Consider the following 20671-nt stretch of genomic DNA (forward strand, 5'->3'; position numbering starts at 1 on the left):
GCAACCGCGAGATACGCTTGTCATAGGCGCCGATACCGTGGATGCTCCGTCTCTCGAGCACCCACGGAAAACATTGAGCACCCACGTGTGCCAGCTTACGGTCCCGGCTAAATTTACATTAATTTAAAATCAAACATCACAGTTTATGTTAAATTCAGCATCTCTCATAATGTGATTGGATATGTTGCTGTCAATTCCCTACTCCATATACTAACCACCAATGAGAGCGTCTCTCGTATGAAAATTCCTGACACTTCCCACCTGAAGAATTAACGCAAGGCTTTGTCGGGTCTTCAGCCCCGAATGTTTAAAATGTATATAGCCCTGAATATCATTTTAAAAGTAGTCTGACAGCTTATTGTTTTGTGACACAGCTAAACACTGGTACCTCATAGAATGTCTATAACATAGCCTAGGTGGTCGCAACTCACAAAAGTAAAGCAGATAGAAAGAACTCACACAAATCTAGCCTACAACACGCAGACAGCTTCATGCGCAGGGGAGAGAGCGCACGCGCACAGGTGCTTTATGATTGTTGGCTTCTGATGGTATCTTGCTAATTCACTGAACTGCATTAGGTGACACAAATGGTATTGCCTTTATCTTATAACTCCTTGTCTGAGCGACTACCAGGCCTATGGTTTTTAAAAGTCAGATGTTCCCTGACGAAGACATTCGAAAATTAAGAATGTTTATTGACTTGAAAAATACGCTAATTTGTTGCAAACTCCCTTTATTCAACCCTTGAAGACATCGCGGTCTGGTGCGCTATGTAGATCGTTTCTCGTACCATTTAATTTCTCAGAATTTAGATCTACTAGGCCTACAATAACGTCATCACCAAATACATCTTTTATTTTTAGTTGATCAACCACAAAGAGTAGCATAGGCCACTGTGCACAGTGCACTGACGAATGTAGCAGCCCAAGGTAACCAGTTGTTGTAGATGAAGGGCAACCACTTGTTTCAGATAGACTGGACAACATGTTATCTGGGTGTTGCCTACGTTATTAATTGATGGTAGCACAATAGTTAATTGTATCGCGTAACATATTAGTTGGCTCAAAGAGTAGGGAATCAGGCTGGAGAGAGTCACGCGTGTGTTGCTTTTGCGGGATTGAATCCAGTTTAATGCTAGTTTTCAAAACATATATTTTTTACATGTCTTTTGTCCGAGTGGCTGTAATGTAGCTGAGCGCTGATGGCGTATGAAATGTGACTTCAAACCGCCTAAAACAACTTGTTTGTGAATGTCTGACAACTGCTGCAGCGCATGCACACGCAAGGAAACCAGTAGGTGGAGAAACGAGAAGGCACACAACACCGGAACGATTTTAAGGCTATTTCGCATAGGCTACTCAATGGTGCTATTTCACACGCATTATAGCGACCCCCACTCACCGGGGTTAGGTGGAAGGTGTTAATAGACGATTGGCATAGCCAGCCATATACAGTGGACTAGGGCTGTCAAAATTGCTCAAAAATGACATTTGAATATCTTGAATATCTAGGCTATATTATTTGCGCATTATGTCAGTGACGCGCATCATATCATCTGTTTTTAACTTTTTGTATGGTTATTGCTTGACAGGGGGGGATCCCAAGCAGCTTTCAGCCATAAGGCTACTTTGAGAACATTTCCTAATTCACCCGACACTGATATTCATGTTTAAACTATTTCGGCATAGCCTATAAGCAGTTTAATTAAATGTAATGTTAGTTGTAAACAAACGTGCTACTTGGTGAGGCTTCACAGATGCACTCGTGCCTTAAATGGCAATAAAAATCTTCATGATATAGGCCTATTAACTGACCACCCGATTCACATTGGCTGGGGGGCAGGGGGGCATTAGTCAAAGTCAAAGTCAGCTTTATTGTCAATTTCTTCACATGTTCCAGACATACAAAGAGATCGAAATTACGTTTCTCACTATCCCACGGTGAAGACAAGACATATTTTACCAATTTAAGTCCTCAGACAAACATAACATTCAAGTAAACAAAAAAGTAAGTAAATAAGTAAATAAGAGGGCACATATAATGAAAAAATAAGAGCAGCAAAATTTGGTTGAAATTGTGCATAGACAGTCAATAAAATACTAGTGCAAAGTCAGGCCAATAAAAGGCTTGGGTAGTTCTGTTTGACCTAAGTAAGAAAGAAAGTGGCATAGTGGTGCAAGTTATGTAAGAGCAGCAGAAGTGTTGTGTTTTCAGGACAACAACAACAAGTTGCAAAGTGTACAAGTGTGCAAGTGGAGTAGTGCAGGCGGCCATTGTGGGTCCAATGTCCAGGATGTTATGTAGCTGAGGGTGGAGGGGGGAGAGGAGGGAGAGAGTTCAGCATCCTTACAGCCTGGTGTATGAAGCTGTTGGTGAGTCTGGTGGTGCGGGAGTGCAGGCTTCTGTACCTCTTCCCAGAGGGCAGTAGATCAAACAGATTGTGAGCGGGGTGACTTGCATCACTCACAATTTTGGTCGCCTTGCGGGTGAGGTGGGTGGTGTAAATGTCCTTCAGGGAGGGGAGTGAAGCACCAATAATCCTTCCAGCTGTGTTCACTATGCGCTGCAGGGCTTTCCTGTTGTATTCAGTGCAGCTTCCGCCCCACACAGCGATACAGCTGGAGAGGATGCTCTCAATGGTGCCTCGGTAGAATGTGGTCATGATGGCTGGTGGAGCACTTGCTCGCCTGAGTTTCCGCAGGAAGTACAGGCGGTGCTGAGCTCTCTTCGCCAGTGATGCAGTGTTGGTGGTCCAGGAGAGGTCTTCACTGATGTGCACCCCCAGGAATTTGGTGCTGCTCGCTCTCTCCACCACAGCACCGTCGATGGTCAGTGGCAGGTGTTGGGTGTGACCTCTCCGGAAGTCAACAACAATCTCTTTGGTCTTGCTGACGTTCAGCAGGAGGTTGTTGTCCCTGCACCACGTGGTCAGATGGTCGACCTCCAACCTGTATTGAGTCTCGTCGCCCTTGGTGATGAGACCCACCAGAGTTGTGTCGTCAGCAAATTTCACTATGTGATTGTTGCTGTAGGTTGCAGTGCAGTCATGCGTCAGCAGGATGAGGAGCAGCGGACTGAGCACGCAGCCTTGGGGGGCCCCTGTGCTCAGTGTGATGCTGCTTGAGGTATTGTTGCCAACACGTACTACTTGAGGCCTCTGACAGAGGAAGTCCAGTAGCCAGTTGCAGAGGTAGGTACTGAGTCCCAGTTTGTCAAGTTTGCAGATGAGTTGTTGTGGTATTATGGTGTTGAATGCAGAACTGAAGTCTATAAACAGCAATCTCACATATGAGTCTCTTTTTTCCAGGTGGGTGAGGGCAGAGCAGATTGCATCCTCTGTAGACCGTTTGGCTCGGTATGCAAACTGGAAGGGGTCCAGGGTGGGGGGGAGAATGGATTTGATGTGTGACATGACAAGCCGCTCAAAGCACTTCATGATGATGGGTGTCAGTGCCACAGGGCGGTAGTCATTGAAGCAGGATGGAGCAGTTTTCTTCGGCACAGGTATGATGGTGGCAGCTTTGAAACATGATGGGACGATGGCTTGCTTCAGGGAAGTGTTAAAGATGTCTGTGAAGACATCCTTAAGCTCCCCTGCGCAGTCCTTCAGCGCACGACCTGGGATGTTGTCTGGACCTGTTGCCTTACGGGTGTTGATAGCAGCAAGTGTCCTCTTCACGCTGTCGGCAGAGAGGCACAGGGGCTGCTCGTGTGAGGGGGAGGGGTCTTCTGTGGGCAGGTGCTGTTTTGTGCTTCAAAGCGAGCAAAGAAGCGGTTCAGATTGTTGAGCAGAGGGATGTTGCTCTCACAGCTCTGTGGCGCGGGCTTGTAGTCCGTGAGGGCCTGAATGCCCTGCCATAGGCTTTGTGCGTTCCTGCTGTCTTTGAAGTGGGTGGTTATCTTGTGAGTGTATTCCTTTTTTGCTTCCTTGATGCCACGGGACAGGTTGGCTCTCGCTGTTCTCATGCCAGCTTCATCCTCAGCTCTGTAGGCTTTGTCTCTGGCCCTCAGCAGCCTGAGGACATCCCCTGTCAGCCATGGCTTCCAGCTAGCCCAAGTGATGATGTCTTTTGTGTGGGTCACATCATCGATGCACTTGGTGATGTAAGAGGTTACAGTGTCTGTATACTCCTCTATGTCTGTCTGGTTGTTGTAAGTGGCTGCCTGCTTAAACATTTCCCAGTCTGTTGTGTCAAAGCAGTCTTGAAGAGCATCGGAGGCTCCCTCAGGCCACACTTTTACCTGCTTACGAACCGGTTTGTTCGCTTTTACCCTTTGTCTGTATGCGGGCATTAGCATAACAGTGATATGGTCTGAAAGTCCAATGTGGGGGAGGGGGGTAGCTTTGTATGCTCCTTTGTGTGTAGTGTAGACCAGGTCCAGGATGTTATCTCCTCTTGTTGGAAAATCAATATGCTGGTGTAGCTTTGGAAGTACAGTTTTAAGATCAGCATGGTTAAAATCTCCAGTGAAGATGGTGAAACCGTCTGGGTGTGCCGTCTGTTGTTCACTGACAGCCTGGTACAGTTCACTAAGAGCCGCGTTCCTATCGCTATTATTGTTGGTAGGCGGGATGTATACTGCGACTAGCAGAATCGCAGTAATTTCCCTTGGCAGGTAAAAAGGACGGCACTTTATGATCATAAACTCTGCCAGTGGTGAGCAGTGTTTGCATACTACTACAGTGTCCCGGCACCATTCGTCACGGATGTAAACACAGATTCCTCCTCCTCGTGATTTACCTCCCTTTACAATGGCCCTGTCTGCTCGATAGCATGCTAGCTGCTCCAGTTGTACAGCAGAGTCCGGAATGTTGTCAATTAACCAAGTCTCAGTGAAGACGAGCACACAGCAGTTACTTACTGTCCGGTTCGTTGATCTCAGCAGTCGTATGTGATCCATTTTGTTGTCCAGTGATCGTACATTTGCCAGGAGAATGGATGGTATGGCTGGGCGAGTTGGGCTGGCCGCTAGCCTGGCCCGGACGCCTCCGCGCTTGCCCCTCTTCTGCTTCCTCGCACACCGCTTCCGACGCTTTCTTTCCGGGGGAGGAGTAGCAGGCGAGTCCGGTGTTGTTGCAGGCCGGAGTAGTCCGAGTTCCTTTAGCGTCTCTGTTGCAAAGTCCAGAACGCTAGATGTCAATTAAAAACTGCCTGCTGTACTTGTAGTACGACGTAGTAAGACGAGACGAACACGTAAAACTTTCGGACAAACACTTTTTAAACGAACCAAACACCGTACGGTTGGGACAGAGAGAGGTCGCTGCGTGTGTACGCGCCGCCATCTTGGATTAACAGAGCCCAATTAGACATTTGTTCCCAAGGGTCTATGAATTGTTAATCCGGCCTTGCCCCCAATGAACAAACTTTCCACCTCTGAGACAGCTTAAAAGAAGTCGAGAGTACTCCTAACTCACTAAGACCTACTTACTGTAGGCTGCGCAAACCACAGGCCTTTTTTTGGGCAAGCCTGCATTCGAGGCAGGCCTTCTGTTGAAGAATTTTATATAAATCCTGCGCTAACAGTAATCCTCCTACCCCCGCTACCACAGCTGTGGATAGTGTGGCATGCTCACGCTTTACAGTGGGCAGTGCTTCGAACTGGCCAGCTTCACTCGCGGTCCGCGCGTGGGATCACGCGGTATCACGCGACTGTAATTTGTATTTTTCCAGTGAGACGCTGCAACAACCCAAACAACCGGTAGATGGCTCAAGTGAGCAGGGTGTCTCGTAAAAAGAAATGGAGCCTGGAAAACCCTACACAGACTTCACTACAGACTTTAGCAGACTGGTTTAGAAATAATGTAATAACCAGAAATATGCCTGCCCTAATAAAGAAATATTTGGTTAACTGCGAGTGAATCCCGTTTGCAGCCGTAGAGACGCAGGACAAATTAAACATTCTGGTTTTCTCCGAGTGCAACGATGATAGACAGACATCATTTGGACAAAATATAGAGTATTAACCTCCGTTGCTCAGCCAAATGCCTTCCTGTTACGTCCTGTTATCACGGAGTTAGGCCTACAGGCGATAAACGATTTTTGATGGTCACAAGTTTACTTCATTAGGGACTGTTCGTTATTTATTTAAGGGGCTACCGGAGGAGTTTGGGGAGCATTAGTCCAAAAAGACGTGACCCTCCCTCGCCAGCAATACATTTTTCTATGACCCTCCAAAGTGATTATGAAAAAATCACTGTCAACTTTTTCCGGGTTTATCGCCTACTGTATTTTAACGTTTTCCCATATTTGGCCATAAGCCGTTTATCATAGGCTATCACGAAACCAAACTACAAAGGCGAACACTTTAACAGGGGGAATTAATTGGGCATGAATCATGCTGAACGCTATTTCGCTACCTTAGAATAATAAGGTTCTATCTGCGTTTTGAGTAGGTACAACCGGGACGATTGAAACGGGGACGAATGAAACATTCCGGTTTTCTCCGAGTGCAACGATGATAGACAGTCATCATTTGGACAAACCATGGAGCATATTAACCTCCGTTGCTCAGCCAAATGCCTTCCTGTTACGTCCTGGTATCACGGAGTTACGAGCGATAAACGATTTTTGATGGTCACAAGTTTACTTCATTAGCGGTTTATTTTTTTGGATTATTAAAGAGTGTTTTTCATTTAAAGGTTTGACTTCGTGCTTATTCAGTAGAGCATTTAGTGCTCTCCCCAATCCCAGACGTTCACATTGCATGTTTGTTTGTAATGGATGCAACCGCGAGATAGGCTATGCGTTTGACAATAAGTTGTTAACAGAACCAAGACATATAGCCCAGCAGCAATCTAGGGACTGATCGTTATTTATTGAAGGGGCCACCGGAGGAATTTTGAGTGCTTCAGTTGGAAGTTGCATGACCCTCTCTTGCCTGCTAGAAATTGTTCAATGACCCTCCGACAGAATTGTTAAAAAAAGACATGACCCTCCCCTGCCAATTGTCTTCCGCCCGCGCCACAACCACACACTTTGTGATAACATTCTTAAATCAGTCTTTCCCGTGAGCTTGCATGCTACCAGTCCTTCCTTTTCAAATGTGTTGCGCCTGTTTGCACAATTTCACAAATAATAATATGTGATTAATAGTATGACAAATAATCCCTGTGCACGGGGACCGAAACAATGCATGCCAACTTTTTCCGTGTTTATCACGTATTTTAACTTTCCCCGCTGTCTTGCCGTTTTAATGTTTTCCCGTAGAATATCCTATATTTTAATACTCTCATAACAGCCCTGCCATCTGGCCTGTCTCTGTGTTGCCCTGTTGCTACCCCTTGCCCTTCCAACGAAACAGATGTCTTCAAATCATCGTTTTCCTTGCTTGAAGGCGAACTTAGAGTGATGTTAACCTATTTAAGTTTAACGGCGCGATTGCCGTGAGAGCACGATTCATTGGCGCTTGCATGTTCGGCCTTATGTATACGTGCGCACCTGAGGCTACTCAGCTGCAAGAGAAATAATTTCCCCTCTTTGTATGTTCACTGCAAGTTGGCCTACCATAACTTACCAACTCTGCACTGTAGACTGGCTATTTATATTTTTCTGTGAAATAAGCAAATGTATTTGTTCAACTTTATGAAGCAGAATTACGCATAGGGTACTTGGAACATAATACATTTGACAAAGGACAGATGAATGTTGCTAGTGACAAAATATTAACTTTCAGTGTTTTACGATGTCTTTGTCATGGGGAAGTGTTTTTCCCCATGCATTTATTCTAGGTTACTGTCAGTGACTGCCGTGAGAGAAGCGGGTTCTGTGTTTCGTTCATGTCAGTGACTGACGCGAGAGAAGCGGGGTCTGTGTTGTGTTGTGTTGCGTTGCGTTAATTTATTTTCATTGGGCATACCGTGCCGTGCCGTCCACAGCTCTTCAGTTCTGACAAAGCCAAAATTACTCCTTAGCGCGTTTGTATGGTTATATTGCTTGACTGGGGGGGTGTCCCAAGCAGCTTTCAGCCATAAGGCTACTTTGAGAACATTTCAATTCACTCGACACTAATATTCAAAATGTTGAAAACTATTTCGGCATAGCCTATAAAGCAGTTTAATTAAATGGAATGTTAGTTGTAAACAAACGAGCTACTTGGTGAGGTTTGGCCTCACAGATGCGCTCGTGCCTTAGATGGCAGGAAAAATCTTCACGATAGGCCTATTAACTAACCACCCGATTCACGTTGGCTGGGGGGAAGGGGGGCCATCAGACAATTGTGCCCAGTTAATCCGGCCCTTCCCCCCAAAAATCACACCTTCCCACCTCTGACAGCTTAAAAGAAGTCAAGAGGACTCCTTACTCACAGACCTATTCACAAACCTGCGGTTTTGAAATCCTATGCAGCTACAGGAGCTTCCAATCGCGAGGAAGCAATTTTGCATTGTAGGCATAACTAACATGCAATAACGCCGCCAACAACAACCAAAACTAGGCTAATCATTGTCAACATGTAAATTAAATGTAACATTATTGTGAATCAAATTAAAATGTTCTCTTTTGCAAACGTAGGCATAGTAACAGAATAATTTAATAATGTTACAAGATACTACATCAATCCGTATGTTTCATTGGGCTACTAGGCTATTTGTTTTGCCTTGATTCATTTAGGCTAGGCCTTTTTATTCAGGGGCCATATTCACAAAGAATTTTAAGGCTAAAAGTAGCTCCTAACTGGCGAATTTAGGAGCAACTCCTAAAAATAATGGGCGTGTCACTCCTAACTTTAGGACTCCTAATTTTTTCACAAAAAGTAATTCACGAAGCATTTTAGACCTAAAAGTAGCACCTAAGTCTGGGACAGCTTAAATCGAGAGGACTCCTAACTCACTAAGACCTATTCATAAACAGCTTTTTTGTGGCATTTTACGTTGCGATGTTTTGAAATAGCCTATGCGCAACAGGAGCTTCCAATTGCTAGGGAACAATTTTGCATTCATAAAAGGGATGCAATAAGCCACCAACAACAACACAAACTACTCATTGTTAACATGGAAATGAAATGTAACGTTTCATTGTGAATCAAATTAAAATGTTCTCCTCTTTGCAAACGTAGCCTAGGGATATGGTGACAGATTAATGTAATAATGTTGCAAAGGTAGGCTACTGCATCAATCCATAGGCCTATGTTTCATTAGGCTACTAAGCTATTTGTTTTGCCTTACTCTTTATTCATTTAGGCTAGGCCTTTTTATTCAGTTATTAATCATCTTCCGTCCTTCACACTACTTGTGTAGCGCACGCATTCTCCGACCTGTCACCTGTCAGTCATCATCGGAAGAGAGGTGTTTGGAATTCCCGCGTTACAATCGTCAGCCAATCAAGGTGGTCACTTCAGTCAAGCTCGTGCATGAGTAATGACGTCATCCATAGCCACGAAGACTCACTCCTAGTTTAGGAGTTGTCTGAAAGGCTTTGTGAATAACGTTTAAGAGAAAACTCCAATCTAAAATCTTTAAGTGCGATTTAGGAGTAGCCTACTCCTAGTAGTAAGATAAAAGCCTTTGTGAATAGCCTACGGCCCCAGTTATTCATCATCTTCCGTCCTTGTGTAGCGCACGCATTCTGAGACCTGTCACTCATCATCGTAAGGGAGGTGTTTGGAATCATGCCCGCGTTACAATCATCAGCCAATCAGCCAATCAAGGTGGTCACGCTTGCCCATTTACCCAAATTAATGGTCGAATATTACTGATGATCATTGTTATTTAAGAACATGCAGTGTGCTTAGGGTACCAAAAACATCTTGCTCGTAAAAAAGCATCATAACGCACATTCTGGCGGGTCTGTTATTTACTGTAGGCTGCGCAAACCACATGCCTTTATTTTGGGCAAGCCTGCATTCATTCAACCTTTATTTATTCTCGGAGGGTCATTGAGGGAAGCCCTCATTTTCAATGAAGCCGAAATTACAGAAGCGAAGCAAAGCGCTCCACAAACAAGACAACATTCGAGGCCTTCTGTTGAAGAATTTTATATAAAGCCTGCGCTGACAGTAATCCTCCTGCCCCTGATAGGCCTACCACAGCTGTGGATAGTGTGGAGTGTTCAAGTAATAACACAATCCAATGTGTGTCTCAATTGTCCCCTGCTGACCACCTCACACATTTCTCTAGATTTTGCAACGAACTTACATGACACAATGCCATAAAATATGCCAGTTTTAAGACACAGAATAATGTTTGTAATGATACCAGGTAGGCCAGGTATTGTCGAAGGTGCATGGTGAAGTGAAATTCTTACTTTGGAAAACAAACATTTGCCGATATCATCGCCGATCATCAGAATATTGCAATAGATTCTGTGTTCTGGACTGCAGGTAACTTGTTAAGCCAGTGGTTATCAAACTTTTATTTCATTCCCCACTTTGATCAAGGGGCATGACTGATGATAGTGGAGATAACGTGTTATCCCGAGGCTTTTGCAAGTCAGCATCTTTGACGGTAGTCTATTAAAAATTAAAAAAAAGTTTTCGATGTCCCAAACGGAGAGCCATACTTTATTGTTTTTAACGATCTCTATGCTACTCACAAAAATGTAGGCATGGGGACATGATGAAGTAGGTTATCCAACTGTCGTGTGTTAAATTATTGTGATTACGAGCCAGTGGTTTTCAAACATTATGTGTGACTCGGACATCTAACTAAATGCAACAGGCTCATATCGTCCTCGCATTCGCAAAATGAGGACCAGTGTTTTGTCAAATTGCAAATAGCTATTCGTTTTAACTATTTTTTTTCATGATAATAGCCTATACAAAAAGCACTTTATACTATCTTAATATTGGAATATGGGGAGGGAAGTGGCGCGTCTGCAGTCAGCCAAATATGAATGTAATTCTGCGGCATAAAGCAGATGTAATTGTTTATCGTACAGAAAAATAAAAATGACATGTCAAGCAGTCAATTGACTACATTGCAGTCAAGAAGTAGGGCAAATTAATTTACGAAACCAAAACGTGGGTCATAGTTGTCTAAGCCTCTATTGCGTAGCCTGTTAAAAACGTCGCCAGATAGTATTAAATCGGCAACAACATTGTTTTCTGCAGAAGCCTACCCAAGGCTACAGATTAATTCTGAACAGTTATTTCTCTACTGGCTCAATTATCACACCACTGTTTTAATTTGCGTAGTTGCGTTAACCCCAACACTGACAATAATGTAGACAGCAAATTTCGATTTCGATTTTCGTGTAGTCAAGCCTTAAGCCATACCCAAGTAGCCTAAATCGAGGTAATGTTTAATTATGCATGATTTATTTTGTTATTGAATTCGTAGGCTGGGATTACTCTCGGCAACAATCATGTAAGGGACGGCAGGCAGAGCGATGTACAGTGGCAGAGCGACGCACAGTGGCTGAAAGTGGTACTAAAGCTTCTCGCAGCTTCACGCCGCGTAATGCGCGAATGAAGTGGTCATTTGAAAGCGATGCCCACTGTATGTCTCCTTCTTGTAAACTAGGCCTATAGCCCAACCATTTACGTCTTCAAAAAATAACAACTTGCCAGATATGCCTTCATATCTTTGGGCTTCATTTAGCATTTTCTTCTACTGGAAATTGCTCTTCTACATTTGCTGCCTGCTGCATCCTTTCTGTTTGTATTGTTTAGAAAACGTTTGACGTCTTGAGTTAATGCATTAAACATTGTTTGCTGGTAACCAGCCACAAATAGCCTACAGATTCTTCCGTGCGTACATTCTCTATTCTCTCCTAAATGAGCCCGTTCTATAGGCTGGCCAAGTGCGTAATTCTGCGGCATAAAGCAGATGACAGCCGCCGTTGCGCAGCAGTTATCAGTCCCCTGACCCCCCCCCCCCCTCCATGAAAATCAAAGGCTACATATTCTCAGCTGACTCGTCAAAAAGTGCACACCACCTTATTATTATCTGCAGGTGTGTGACTTTTACTTACGTGCACATGGCTGCAAATTGACTTTATTTCTGCCTTGGGCATTTTAAAATATGGATGTATGGTGGTTAGAAGTGTAAATATCAATTAGAAACTTAAATATATTTATAATTATTAATTTGAACAAATAACTGGCATCAGTGACGTCTTTGACATGAAGATGCCTATATATATATAAGATATGCTTCTACTAGCATTCTACCACAGATCGAGAGGTGTAATTGTAACTACACAACTTTACGATAGTGGTTGCGAACGTTCGTTACTACTATGTTTTTGGGAAACACTAACATAGTGTAACAATGTCATTGGACTATGTAAGTTCCAAATATGAATGTAATTCTGCGGCATAAAGCAGATGTATTTGTTTACTGTACAGAAAAATAAAAATGACATGTCAAGCAGTCAATTGACTACATTGCAGTCAAGAAGTAGGGCAAATTAATTTACAAAACCAAAACGTGGGTCATAGTTGTCTAAGCCTCTATTGCGTAGCCTGTTAAAAACGTTGCCAGATAGTATTAAATCGGAAACAACATTGTTTTCTGCAGAAGGCTACAGATTAATTCTGAACAGTTATTTCTCTACTGGCTCAATTATCACACCACTGTTTTGATTTGCATAGTTGCGTTACCCCCAACACTGACAATAATGTAGACAGCAAATTTCGATTTTGATTTTTGTTACCACCATGTAGTCAAGCCTTAAGCCATACCCAAGTAGCCTAAATCGAGGTAATGTTTAATTATGCATGATTTATTTTGTTATTGAATTCGTAGGCTGGGATTACTCTCGGCAACAATCATGTTTAATGGCCTCCTGCTTTTTCAGAAGGGGCGGCAGGCAGAGCGATGTACAGTGGCAGAGCCACACACAGTGGCTGAAAGTGGTACTAAAGCTTCACGCAGCTTCACGCCTCGTAATGCGCGACTGAAGTGGTCATTTGAAAGCGATGCCCACTGTACTTAATACTATACACTCTTCCATCCATCCAGCATCCATCAATCATCCATCACTCCTCCTCTATCCACCACTCCTCCATCAGCATCCATCACTCCTCCATCACTCCTTCATCAGCATCCATCACTCCTCCATCAGCATCCATCACTCCTTCATCACTCCTCCATCACTCCTCCTCTATCCTCCAGCTTCCATCACTCCTCCATCAGCATCCATCACTCCTTCATCACTCCTCCACCAGCATCCATCACTCCTCCATCACTCCCCCATCAGCATCCATCACTCCTCCATCACTCCTCCACCAGCATCCATCACTCCTCCATCACTCCCCCATCAGCATCCATCACTCCTTCATCACTCCTTCATCAGCATCCATCACTCCTCCATCACTCCTCCACCAGCATCCATCACTCCTTCATCACTCCTCCACCAGCATCCATCACTCCTTCATCACTCCTTCATCAGCATCCATCACTCCTCCATCACTCCCCCATCAGCATCCATCACTCCTCCATCACTCCTCCACCAGCATCCATCACTCCTCCATCACTCCCCCATCAGCATCCATCACTCCTTCATCACTCCTCCTCCAGCATCCATCACTCCTCCACCAGCATCCATCACTCCTTCATCAGCATCCATCACTCCTCCACCAGCATCCATCACTCCTTCATCAGCATCCATCACTCCTTCATCACTCCTTCATCAGCATCCACTCCTTCATCAGCATCCATCACTCCTTCATCACTCCCCCATCAGCATCCATCACTCCTTCATCACTCCCCCACCAGCATCCATCACTCCTTCATCACTCCTCCATCAGCATCCATCACTCCTTCATCAGCATCCATCACTCCTTCATCAGCATCCATCACTCCTCCATCAGCATCCATCACTCCTTCATCAGCATCCATCACTCCTCCATCACTCCTCCACCAGCACCCATCACTCCTCCTCCAGCATCCATCACTCCCCCATCAGCATCCATCACTCCTTCTCCATCCATCACTCCTCCACCAGCATCCATCACTCCCCCATCAGCATCCATCACTCCTTCTCCATCCATCACTCCTCCACCAGCATCCATCACTCCTCCACCAGCTTCCATCACTCCTTCTCCATCCATCACTCCTCCATCAGCATCCATCACTCCCCCATCACTCCTCCACCAGCTTCCATCACTCCTTCTCCATCCATCACTCCTCCACCAGCAATGCATCCACCACTCTTCCACTGATGCACATCACACATGCAGACATGTAGAAGTACAGAGGGAGAGGTGGAGTAGTTCTAAAACTGTCTTGTTTCTTTCCAACACACATCAACTAATTTGCGCTAATTCTTCAACTTGCAGGACAAGCTGCCGTTACTAGTTCTAAATGGACGGTGCAAATAACTTCTAAAGAACACGGAACGGTGAATTCAACCAAGCAGTGGAATAAAGGACTATAATTTAGACAAGAGGAAACAGAGGAAGACTGGAGGAGACAAACAAAGATAGAGAGAGAGAAAGAGGAAGCATAGAAGAGAGAGAAAGAGAAAGCATAGAACAAGAGAGAGAGAAAGAGAAAGCATAGAACAAGAGAAAGAGAAAGCATAGAACAAGAGAGAGAAAGAGAAAGCAGATAGAAAGAGAGAGAAAGACATTGAGCGAGAGGGAGAGTGTCTGTGTGTGAGAGAGAGAGAGTGTATGTCTGTTTGTGTGTATGTGTGTTTATTTGTGTGTGTGTGTGTGTATGTGTGTTTATTTGTGTGTGTGTGTGTATGTGTGTTTATGTGTATTTGTGTGTGTGTGTGTGTCGCTGCCAGGTCATGTCACATGGAGCCATGGATGAGAGTGGAGAGGGAGAAAATGACACATCCTACCCACTGGAAATACTCCTCACACAAACGTATTGCCACGCACACACACACACACACGCACACACACATCTACAGCCTTTGAAATGACTCATAATTACTGTCATTATATTCCATTCACCAAAGCATCATAACCAGCCCATACGTATTTGAGACAATTACACAAGCACACTACGGAGCCATACATACTCATTCAACATCATAACCAGCCCACACGTACACAAGCACACTACGGAGCCATACATACTCATTCAACAGCCATTTTTTCATCATACCTGATTTTTTTATTTTATAGTGCATGTGGACCCTGGCTGTAGTTTGGAAACATGTATGTGTGAGTGTGTGTGTGTGTGTGTGCGCGTGCATGCGTGTGTGTGCGCGTGCGCATGCATGTCTGTGTGTTTGTGTGTATTGTCACGATCTGGCTCAAGACCATGGCAAATAGTAAAAATAACAATAGTACAGGTCAGAATGTGTGTGTGTGTGTGTGTGTGTGTGTGTGCGCATGCATGTCTGTGTGTTTGTGTGTATGTAGTACAGGTCAGAATGTGTTTGTGTGTATGTAGTACAGGTCAGAATGTGGGTGTGTGTGTGTATGTAGTACAGGTCAGAATGTGTGTGTGTGTGTATGTAGTACAGGTCAGAATGTGTGTGTGTGTGTGTGTAGTACAGGTCAGAATGTGTGTGTGTGTGTGTATGTAGTACAGGTCAGAATGTGTGTGTGTGTAGTACAGGTCAGATTGTGTGTGTGTGTATGTAGTACAGGTCAGAATGTGTGTGTGTGTAGTACAGGTCAGATTGTGTGTGTGTGTATGTAGTACAGGTCAGAATGTGTGTATGTAGTACAGGTCAGAATGTGTGTGTGTGTGTGTCCTGAAAAGTGTTACGACCCTGTGAGTCGTTTCTGTGTGTTCCTTGTGTGTGTTTTCTGGTTGTGTGTCAGTGAAGTGCTGCTCCTGCATAACGCTCCTCAGTTTCCACTCTTCCTGATTGGGCAGACGGAGATTTTTAGGGGGCATTTCTTTTCTCGACAGCCCCGTAGGGAGAAGGACTGAAGCTCCTCATCAGCTGTGTTTAAAAAACGTACGCAGCATTCTTAATTAGGTTATGCCGGCGAAGACGACTTCAAACAGGAGCGGAAGTGGGACGATGCTGTCAAACCCCGAATCGAGCGGTGGAGAACTCTACAGAGGATCAAAGCACGACTAGAGACCGTGTGTGTGTGTGTGTGTGGGGGGGGGGGAGTCCTGGAGTACCCCAATACATGTGAGAGAGAGAGAGGGGAAGGGAGGGAGAGAGTGATGGAAATAGAGGTTAGGAGCGGGAGAGAAAGACAGTGTTTGTGTGTGTGGGAGAGAGAGAGTGAGAGAGTTGAGGAGAGAAAGAGAGGATGAGAGGGAGAAGTTATAGAAGGAGAGAACAAGAGTGTGAGTGAGACAGAGGTCAGAAGAGAAGAGAGAAAGAGAGAGAGAGTGAGAGATAGAGAGGGGGCATGAGAGAGAGAGAGAGATAGAGGTCTGAACAGAGAGAGAAAGAAAGAGAGTGTGAATGGGAGAAGGGTCAATCTCCGCTGATAGTCAGAAGAAAAGAGAGAAAGAGAGGGTGAGTGGGGGAGAGAGAGAGGGTCACTGAGACCCTGGGGGTTAATCTCCACTGATAGTGAGAAGAGGGGGTCACTGGGAGAGGGGTTAATCTCCACTGGGCATTGGACTGTGAAATAGGTTGCCAGGGCGATGTGTTGACGGCAGGGCCGGCATCATCTGGGAGAAAGGTCAGATGATGTAATGCTAAAGCGTGATTGGCCAGAGGTGATTTGGAGAGTGCTGGTCTGTATTATTGAGCCATGTTCCACACTATTCATTTCCCCAGACCAACGCCACTCTTCACGCTTGGTATTTACTCAAACTAAGTGCCATGACCTAAATAGTCAGTATTTTTCTTTCTTTGTGGTTACGTTCTGGTTATGAGTTCTAACCTCAAAATATAACATCATTATATAATATTATATCCTCAAAATATAACATTATTATATAATATTATAACCTCAAAATATAACATTATTATATAATATTATAACCTCAAAATATAATATCATTATATAATATTATAACCTCAAAACACCTGTAGAAGTGGATTATTCTCCTTTGGACAAGTGGGTCCAACACCATAGTGGTTAGACAAAAGGAATTGCCACTCCAGAGAGATGATAGACTATAGGAGTGGAGTGTGTGTGTGTGTGTGTGTTAGGGGTGGAACAGGTACACAGAAGTCACGGTTCGGTTCATACCTCGGTTCGGACATCACGGTTCGGTACGAGTTTGGTACAATGGAGGGAAAAGCAAAATAAAAATGCAGGAGGCAGTTTTTTATTGTGAATGTCTCAGGCTGTAGGGCCTACAACCTAGTGATACAATCTCTCCCCTAAGATACTGTAGCTGCAACAGCCTGAAGTGTGCAAAGTAAGATGTAAACAGTAAACAAGTACCCCACATGATCTACAGACTCTATCTGTAACACAATAAGACAATCAGCTATGAAACTGAAAATAGGCCTTCAGCATCTCTTCTTTATGAAAGTGCAAATTACATAGAATAATCAAATCCACTTAGGTGAGACCTTCAACGTCAATGTTTGGTTGTATATGGAAGGGTCTACAGTTTGCCTCAATATTTACAGTGTATATACAATAATAATCTACTAATTGTACTATTTTGCTGTATTTAAAAAAAAAAAAAACGAAATTGCTCCTTTCATTTCATAAACAGACTACAACTAGAAGTCCCGTGACTTTACCCTTCCACATTACTCACCGTAGCATTGTTTGTTTATTAGCCTGGTTAGCGTTACTGCCAGCTCTTCATGTGAGAGCACAACACAAGTTACCCTCACATAAAGGTGATCACCACACGGTTTACACCAGCTCTTCATGTGAGAGCACAACACAAGTTACCCTCACATAAAGGTGATCACCACACGGTTTACACCAGCTCTTCATGTGAGAGCACAACACAAGTTACCCTCACATAAAGGTGATCACCACACGGTTTACACCAGCTCTTCATGTGAGAGCACAACACAAGTCACATAAAGGTGATCACCACACGATTTACACCAGCTCTTCATGTGAGAGCACAACACAAGTTGCCCTCACATAAAGGTGATCACCACACAGTTTACACCGTTTTCCATCATTACAGAATCATTTTAAGCGTTTTTTAAGCGTTCCAGTGATTGGTAGACCTACATCTGGGTGATGGCGTTGTATATGCGTTAGCATCTTCAATGGATTTCCACTCACATACCCAACAACTGATGGAACAACGCCGACACACAGGTTTTCCCAAACTTGCGATATTAAAGAGACCTCTCTTGTTGGTCGCCATCACTCGCCATACCTATCCTTAGTGCTGCTATCTCCGACTGACTCACTCGTCGAGTGACACTTGTCCGTCAATCTGACAAAAACTGTAACTCAGTGCTACATAGGCGGACCTCGGCTACCTTAGCTTCACAGAGCTAAGGCGGGACTACAGATAAGGTGTCCCTAAAGAACTGTTTCAGTCCTTCCGGACCGCCAGAGGCTAGACTAGTGGAATTCCTCATGCGCTCGCGCATTGGTTGAGAAACATGTATAAAACTTCTGTCATCACGTGACCATGAGACCGCGAGGTACAATATAAATACCGATGCACGGCTCATGACGTTCTTTTTCTCATTCTCACCTTGGTCTTGAGAACTTGATAACCTTGGACTGTATTGGATCGTCATTCTAAGACGTCTGCAGCTTCATCAAGAGTAGCAGATTGCCCTCACAACAAGCTGTGTCTCAGATCAAGGGAGTTATGTGAGTAGGCTTTTAGTTGAGTGTCCGTGTGTTCATCGGCCCCACTCACTAATTCATTTAGTATTACAGCATCGTGAGTTAGTCTGTATGCTCGGCACCTCTCATGGCTAATTTGATGTTATTACACCTTATTAACGTTACGTGCAAATTTAGTTGAGTGTCCGGGTGTTAGCGGCTCCACTAACTTATCACTAGCCAGTTAACCTACACAGCCTAGCCTAGCGACACTAGCCTGGTGTCTGTATGCTCGGCTCCACTCATTGATATTGTTATATTTTATATTTTACAAGTAACGTCGAGTGTCCGTCTGTTGATCGGCTGACCTGACCCGCCACTGAAACCCTGTCAACGGTTCGCTCACAACTGGCATTGCATTCAAACACCTAACTTTAGTAGTGTGTGTGTGTGTTTGTGTGTGTGTGTACATGTGTGTGGGTGTGTGTGTGTGTACATGTGTGTGGGTGTGTGGGTGTACATGTGTGTGGGTGTGTGTAACAAGAGAGAGAGAGAACGTACCTCCGTCATGTGAATGAGATAGAACTTCAGCTCCTCACTGTGATCTGAAGGAGAACAAGGAAAAAAAGATTACAGAAAAACTCTTCTCTTCTTGTGTGTGTGTGTGGGTGTGAGTGTCTATGAAAACAAGCTGAAGTTGGTGCAACTTCTGTCCACTAGATGGGGCTACACACATGTTCTCATCAGCTTTTGGAGTGGGTTAAAGGCAAGAGTATGTTTAGTGAGAGAGGATGGGAATGATGTGTTATATGGAGACTAGAGGGCCAGTGTTCACACTTGTGGTGTGATGTGTGTTATATGGAGACTAGAGGGCCAGTGTTCACACTTGTGATGTGATATGTGTTATATGGAGACTAGAGGGCCAGTGTTCACACTCGTGATGTGATGTGTGTTATATGGAGACTAGAGGGCCAGTGTTCACACTCGTGACGTGATGTGTGTTATATGGAGACTAGAGGGCCAGTGTTCACACTTGTGACGTGATGTGTGTTATATGGAGACTAGAGGGCCCACTCACTAATTCATTTAGTATTACAGCATCGTGAGTTAGTCTGTATGCTCGGCACCTCTCACGGCTAATTTGATGTTATTGCACCTTATTAACATTACGTGCAAATTTAGTTTAGTTCACACTCCTGGTGGGGGGTGCAATCCCAGGGTGCACTGCACTGTGCCTGTCCGCCCCTGCACCGTCACCGATCAGCTCGAGGGCTCACACACACACACACACACACACGTAGGTACATACACACACACACACACAAACACACATAGACACAAATGTAAGCAGGCATACACACACACACACATGTAGGTACATACACACACAGACATAGACACAAATGTAAGCAGGCATACACACACATACACATGTAGGTACAGTACACATATACACACACACACACATGTAGGTACAGTACACATACACACACACACACATGAGAGAAATATGAGAGACTGGAATTACTGCATATTCGGGACAACGTGCAGCAGTCTCCACCAAGACTGTTGTACTCATCAAACGACTTTATGGCCACATTGATACCGCCGTCCGAGAGTGCCTCGGCCTCGGGACGCAACCAACCACCCCAGAAGCGAGGGAGAAGAGCCGGTGCTCTCGTGCGTCTACGGAGGCGCAAACACCGCTGCCCACTGCCCAGCATAATCCTGTCTAACGTCCGATCGCTAGCCGACAAGACAGACGTCCGATCGCTAACCAACAATACATCCCCCCGCAGGCTGGAGCAGCATCTGCTATTCAGCAACTGGCTGCCCAAGTCACCGAGATTGAGAGAGCGCACCCGGACTCGGCCCTTCTGTTAAGGGGGACATCAATCATGTCAACCTGAACAAATCACTACCCAGGTACAAACCACAGATTCACCTTGCCACGAGAGGTGAGAAAACACTGGACCAATGTTATTATAGTACTGACCCCACCACTCCTTAATGCTCAGACACCTTGCAGAGCAAACCTGTACTAAATGACCTCTTTCATATGCACTTTATAGACTGCACAAGACACTTTATGGGAAGATTTTTACTGATTTTTACTGGTTTGAATGCTTGTCTATGTGATTGTCTT

At 44.6% G+C, this 20671-nt stretch overlaps 1 protein-coding gene across 1 annotated transcript in view; it reads right to left on the reverse strand.

Annotated features, from left to right (window-relative positions):
• rgs3a (regulator of G protein signaling 3a) overlaps positions 1-20671 on the reverse strand; it is a 354944-nt gene that overhangs the window by 201787 nt on the left and 132486 nt on the right. Inside the window, 1 exon segment of the mRNA XM_042059506.1 lies at positions 19087-19130. Coding sequence (XP_041915440.1) covers positions 19087-19130 — 44 coding nt within the window.

The sequence above is a fragment of the Alosa sapidissima genome, chromosome 13 (assembly GCF_018492685.1).
Source record: "Alosa sapidissima isolate fAloSap1 chromosome 13, fAloSap1.pri, whole genome shotgun sequence".
Taxonomy (NCBI): domain Eukaryota; kingdom Metazoa; phylum Chordata; class Actinopteri; order Clupeiformes; family Clupeidae; genus Alosa; species Alosa sapidissima.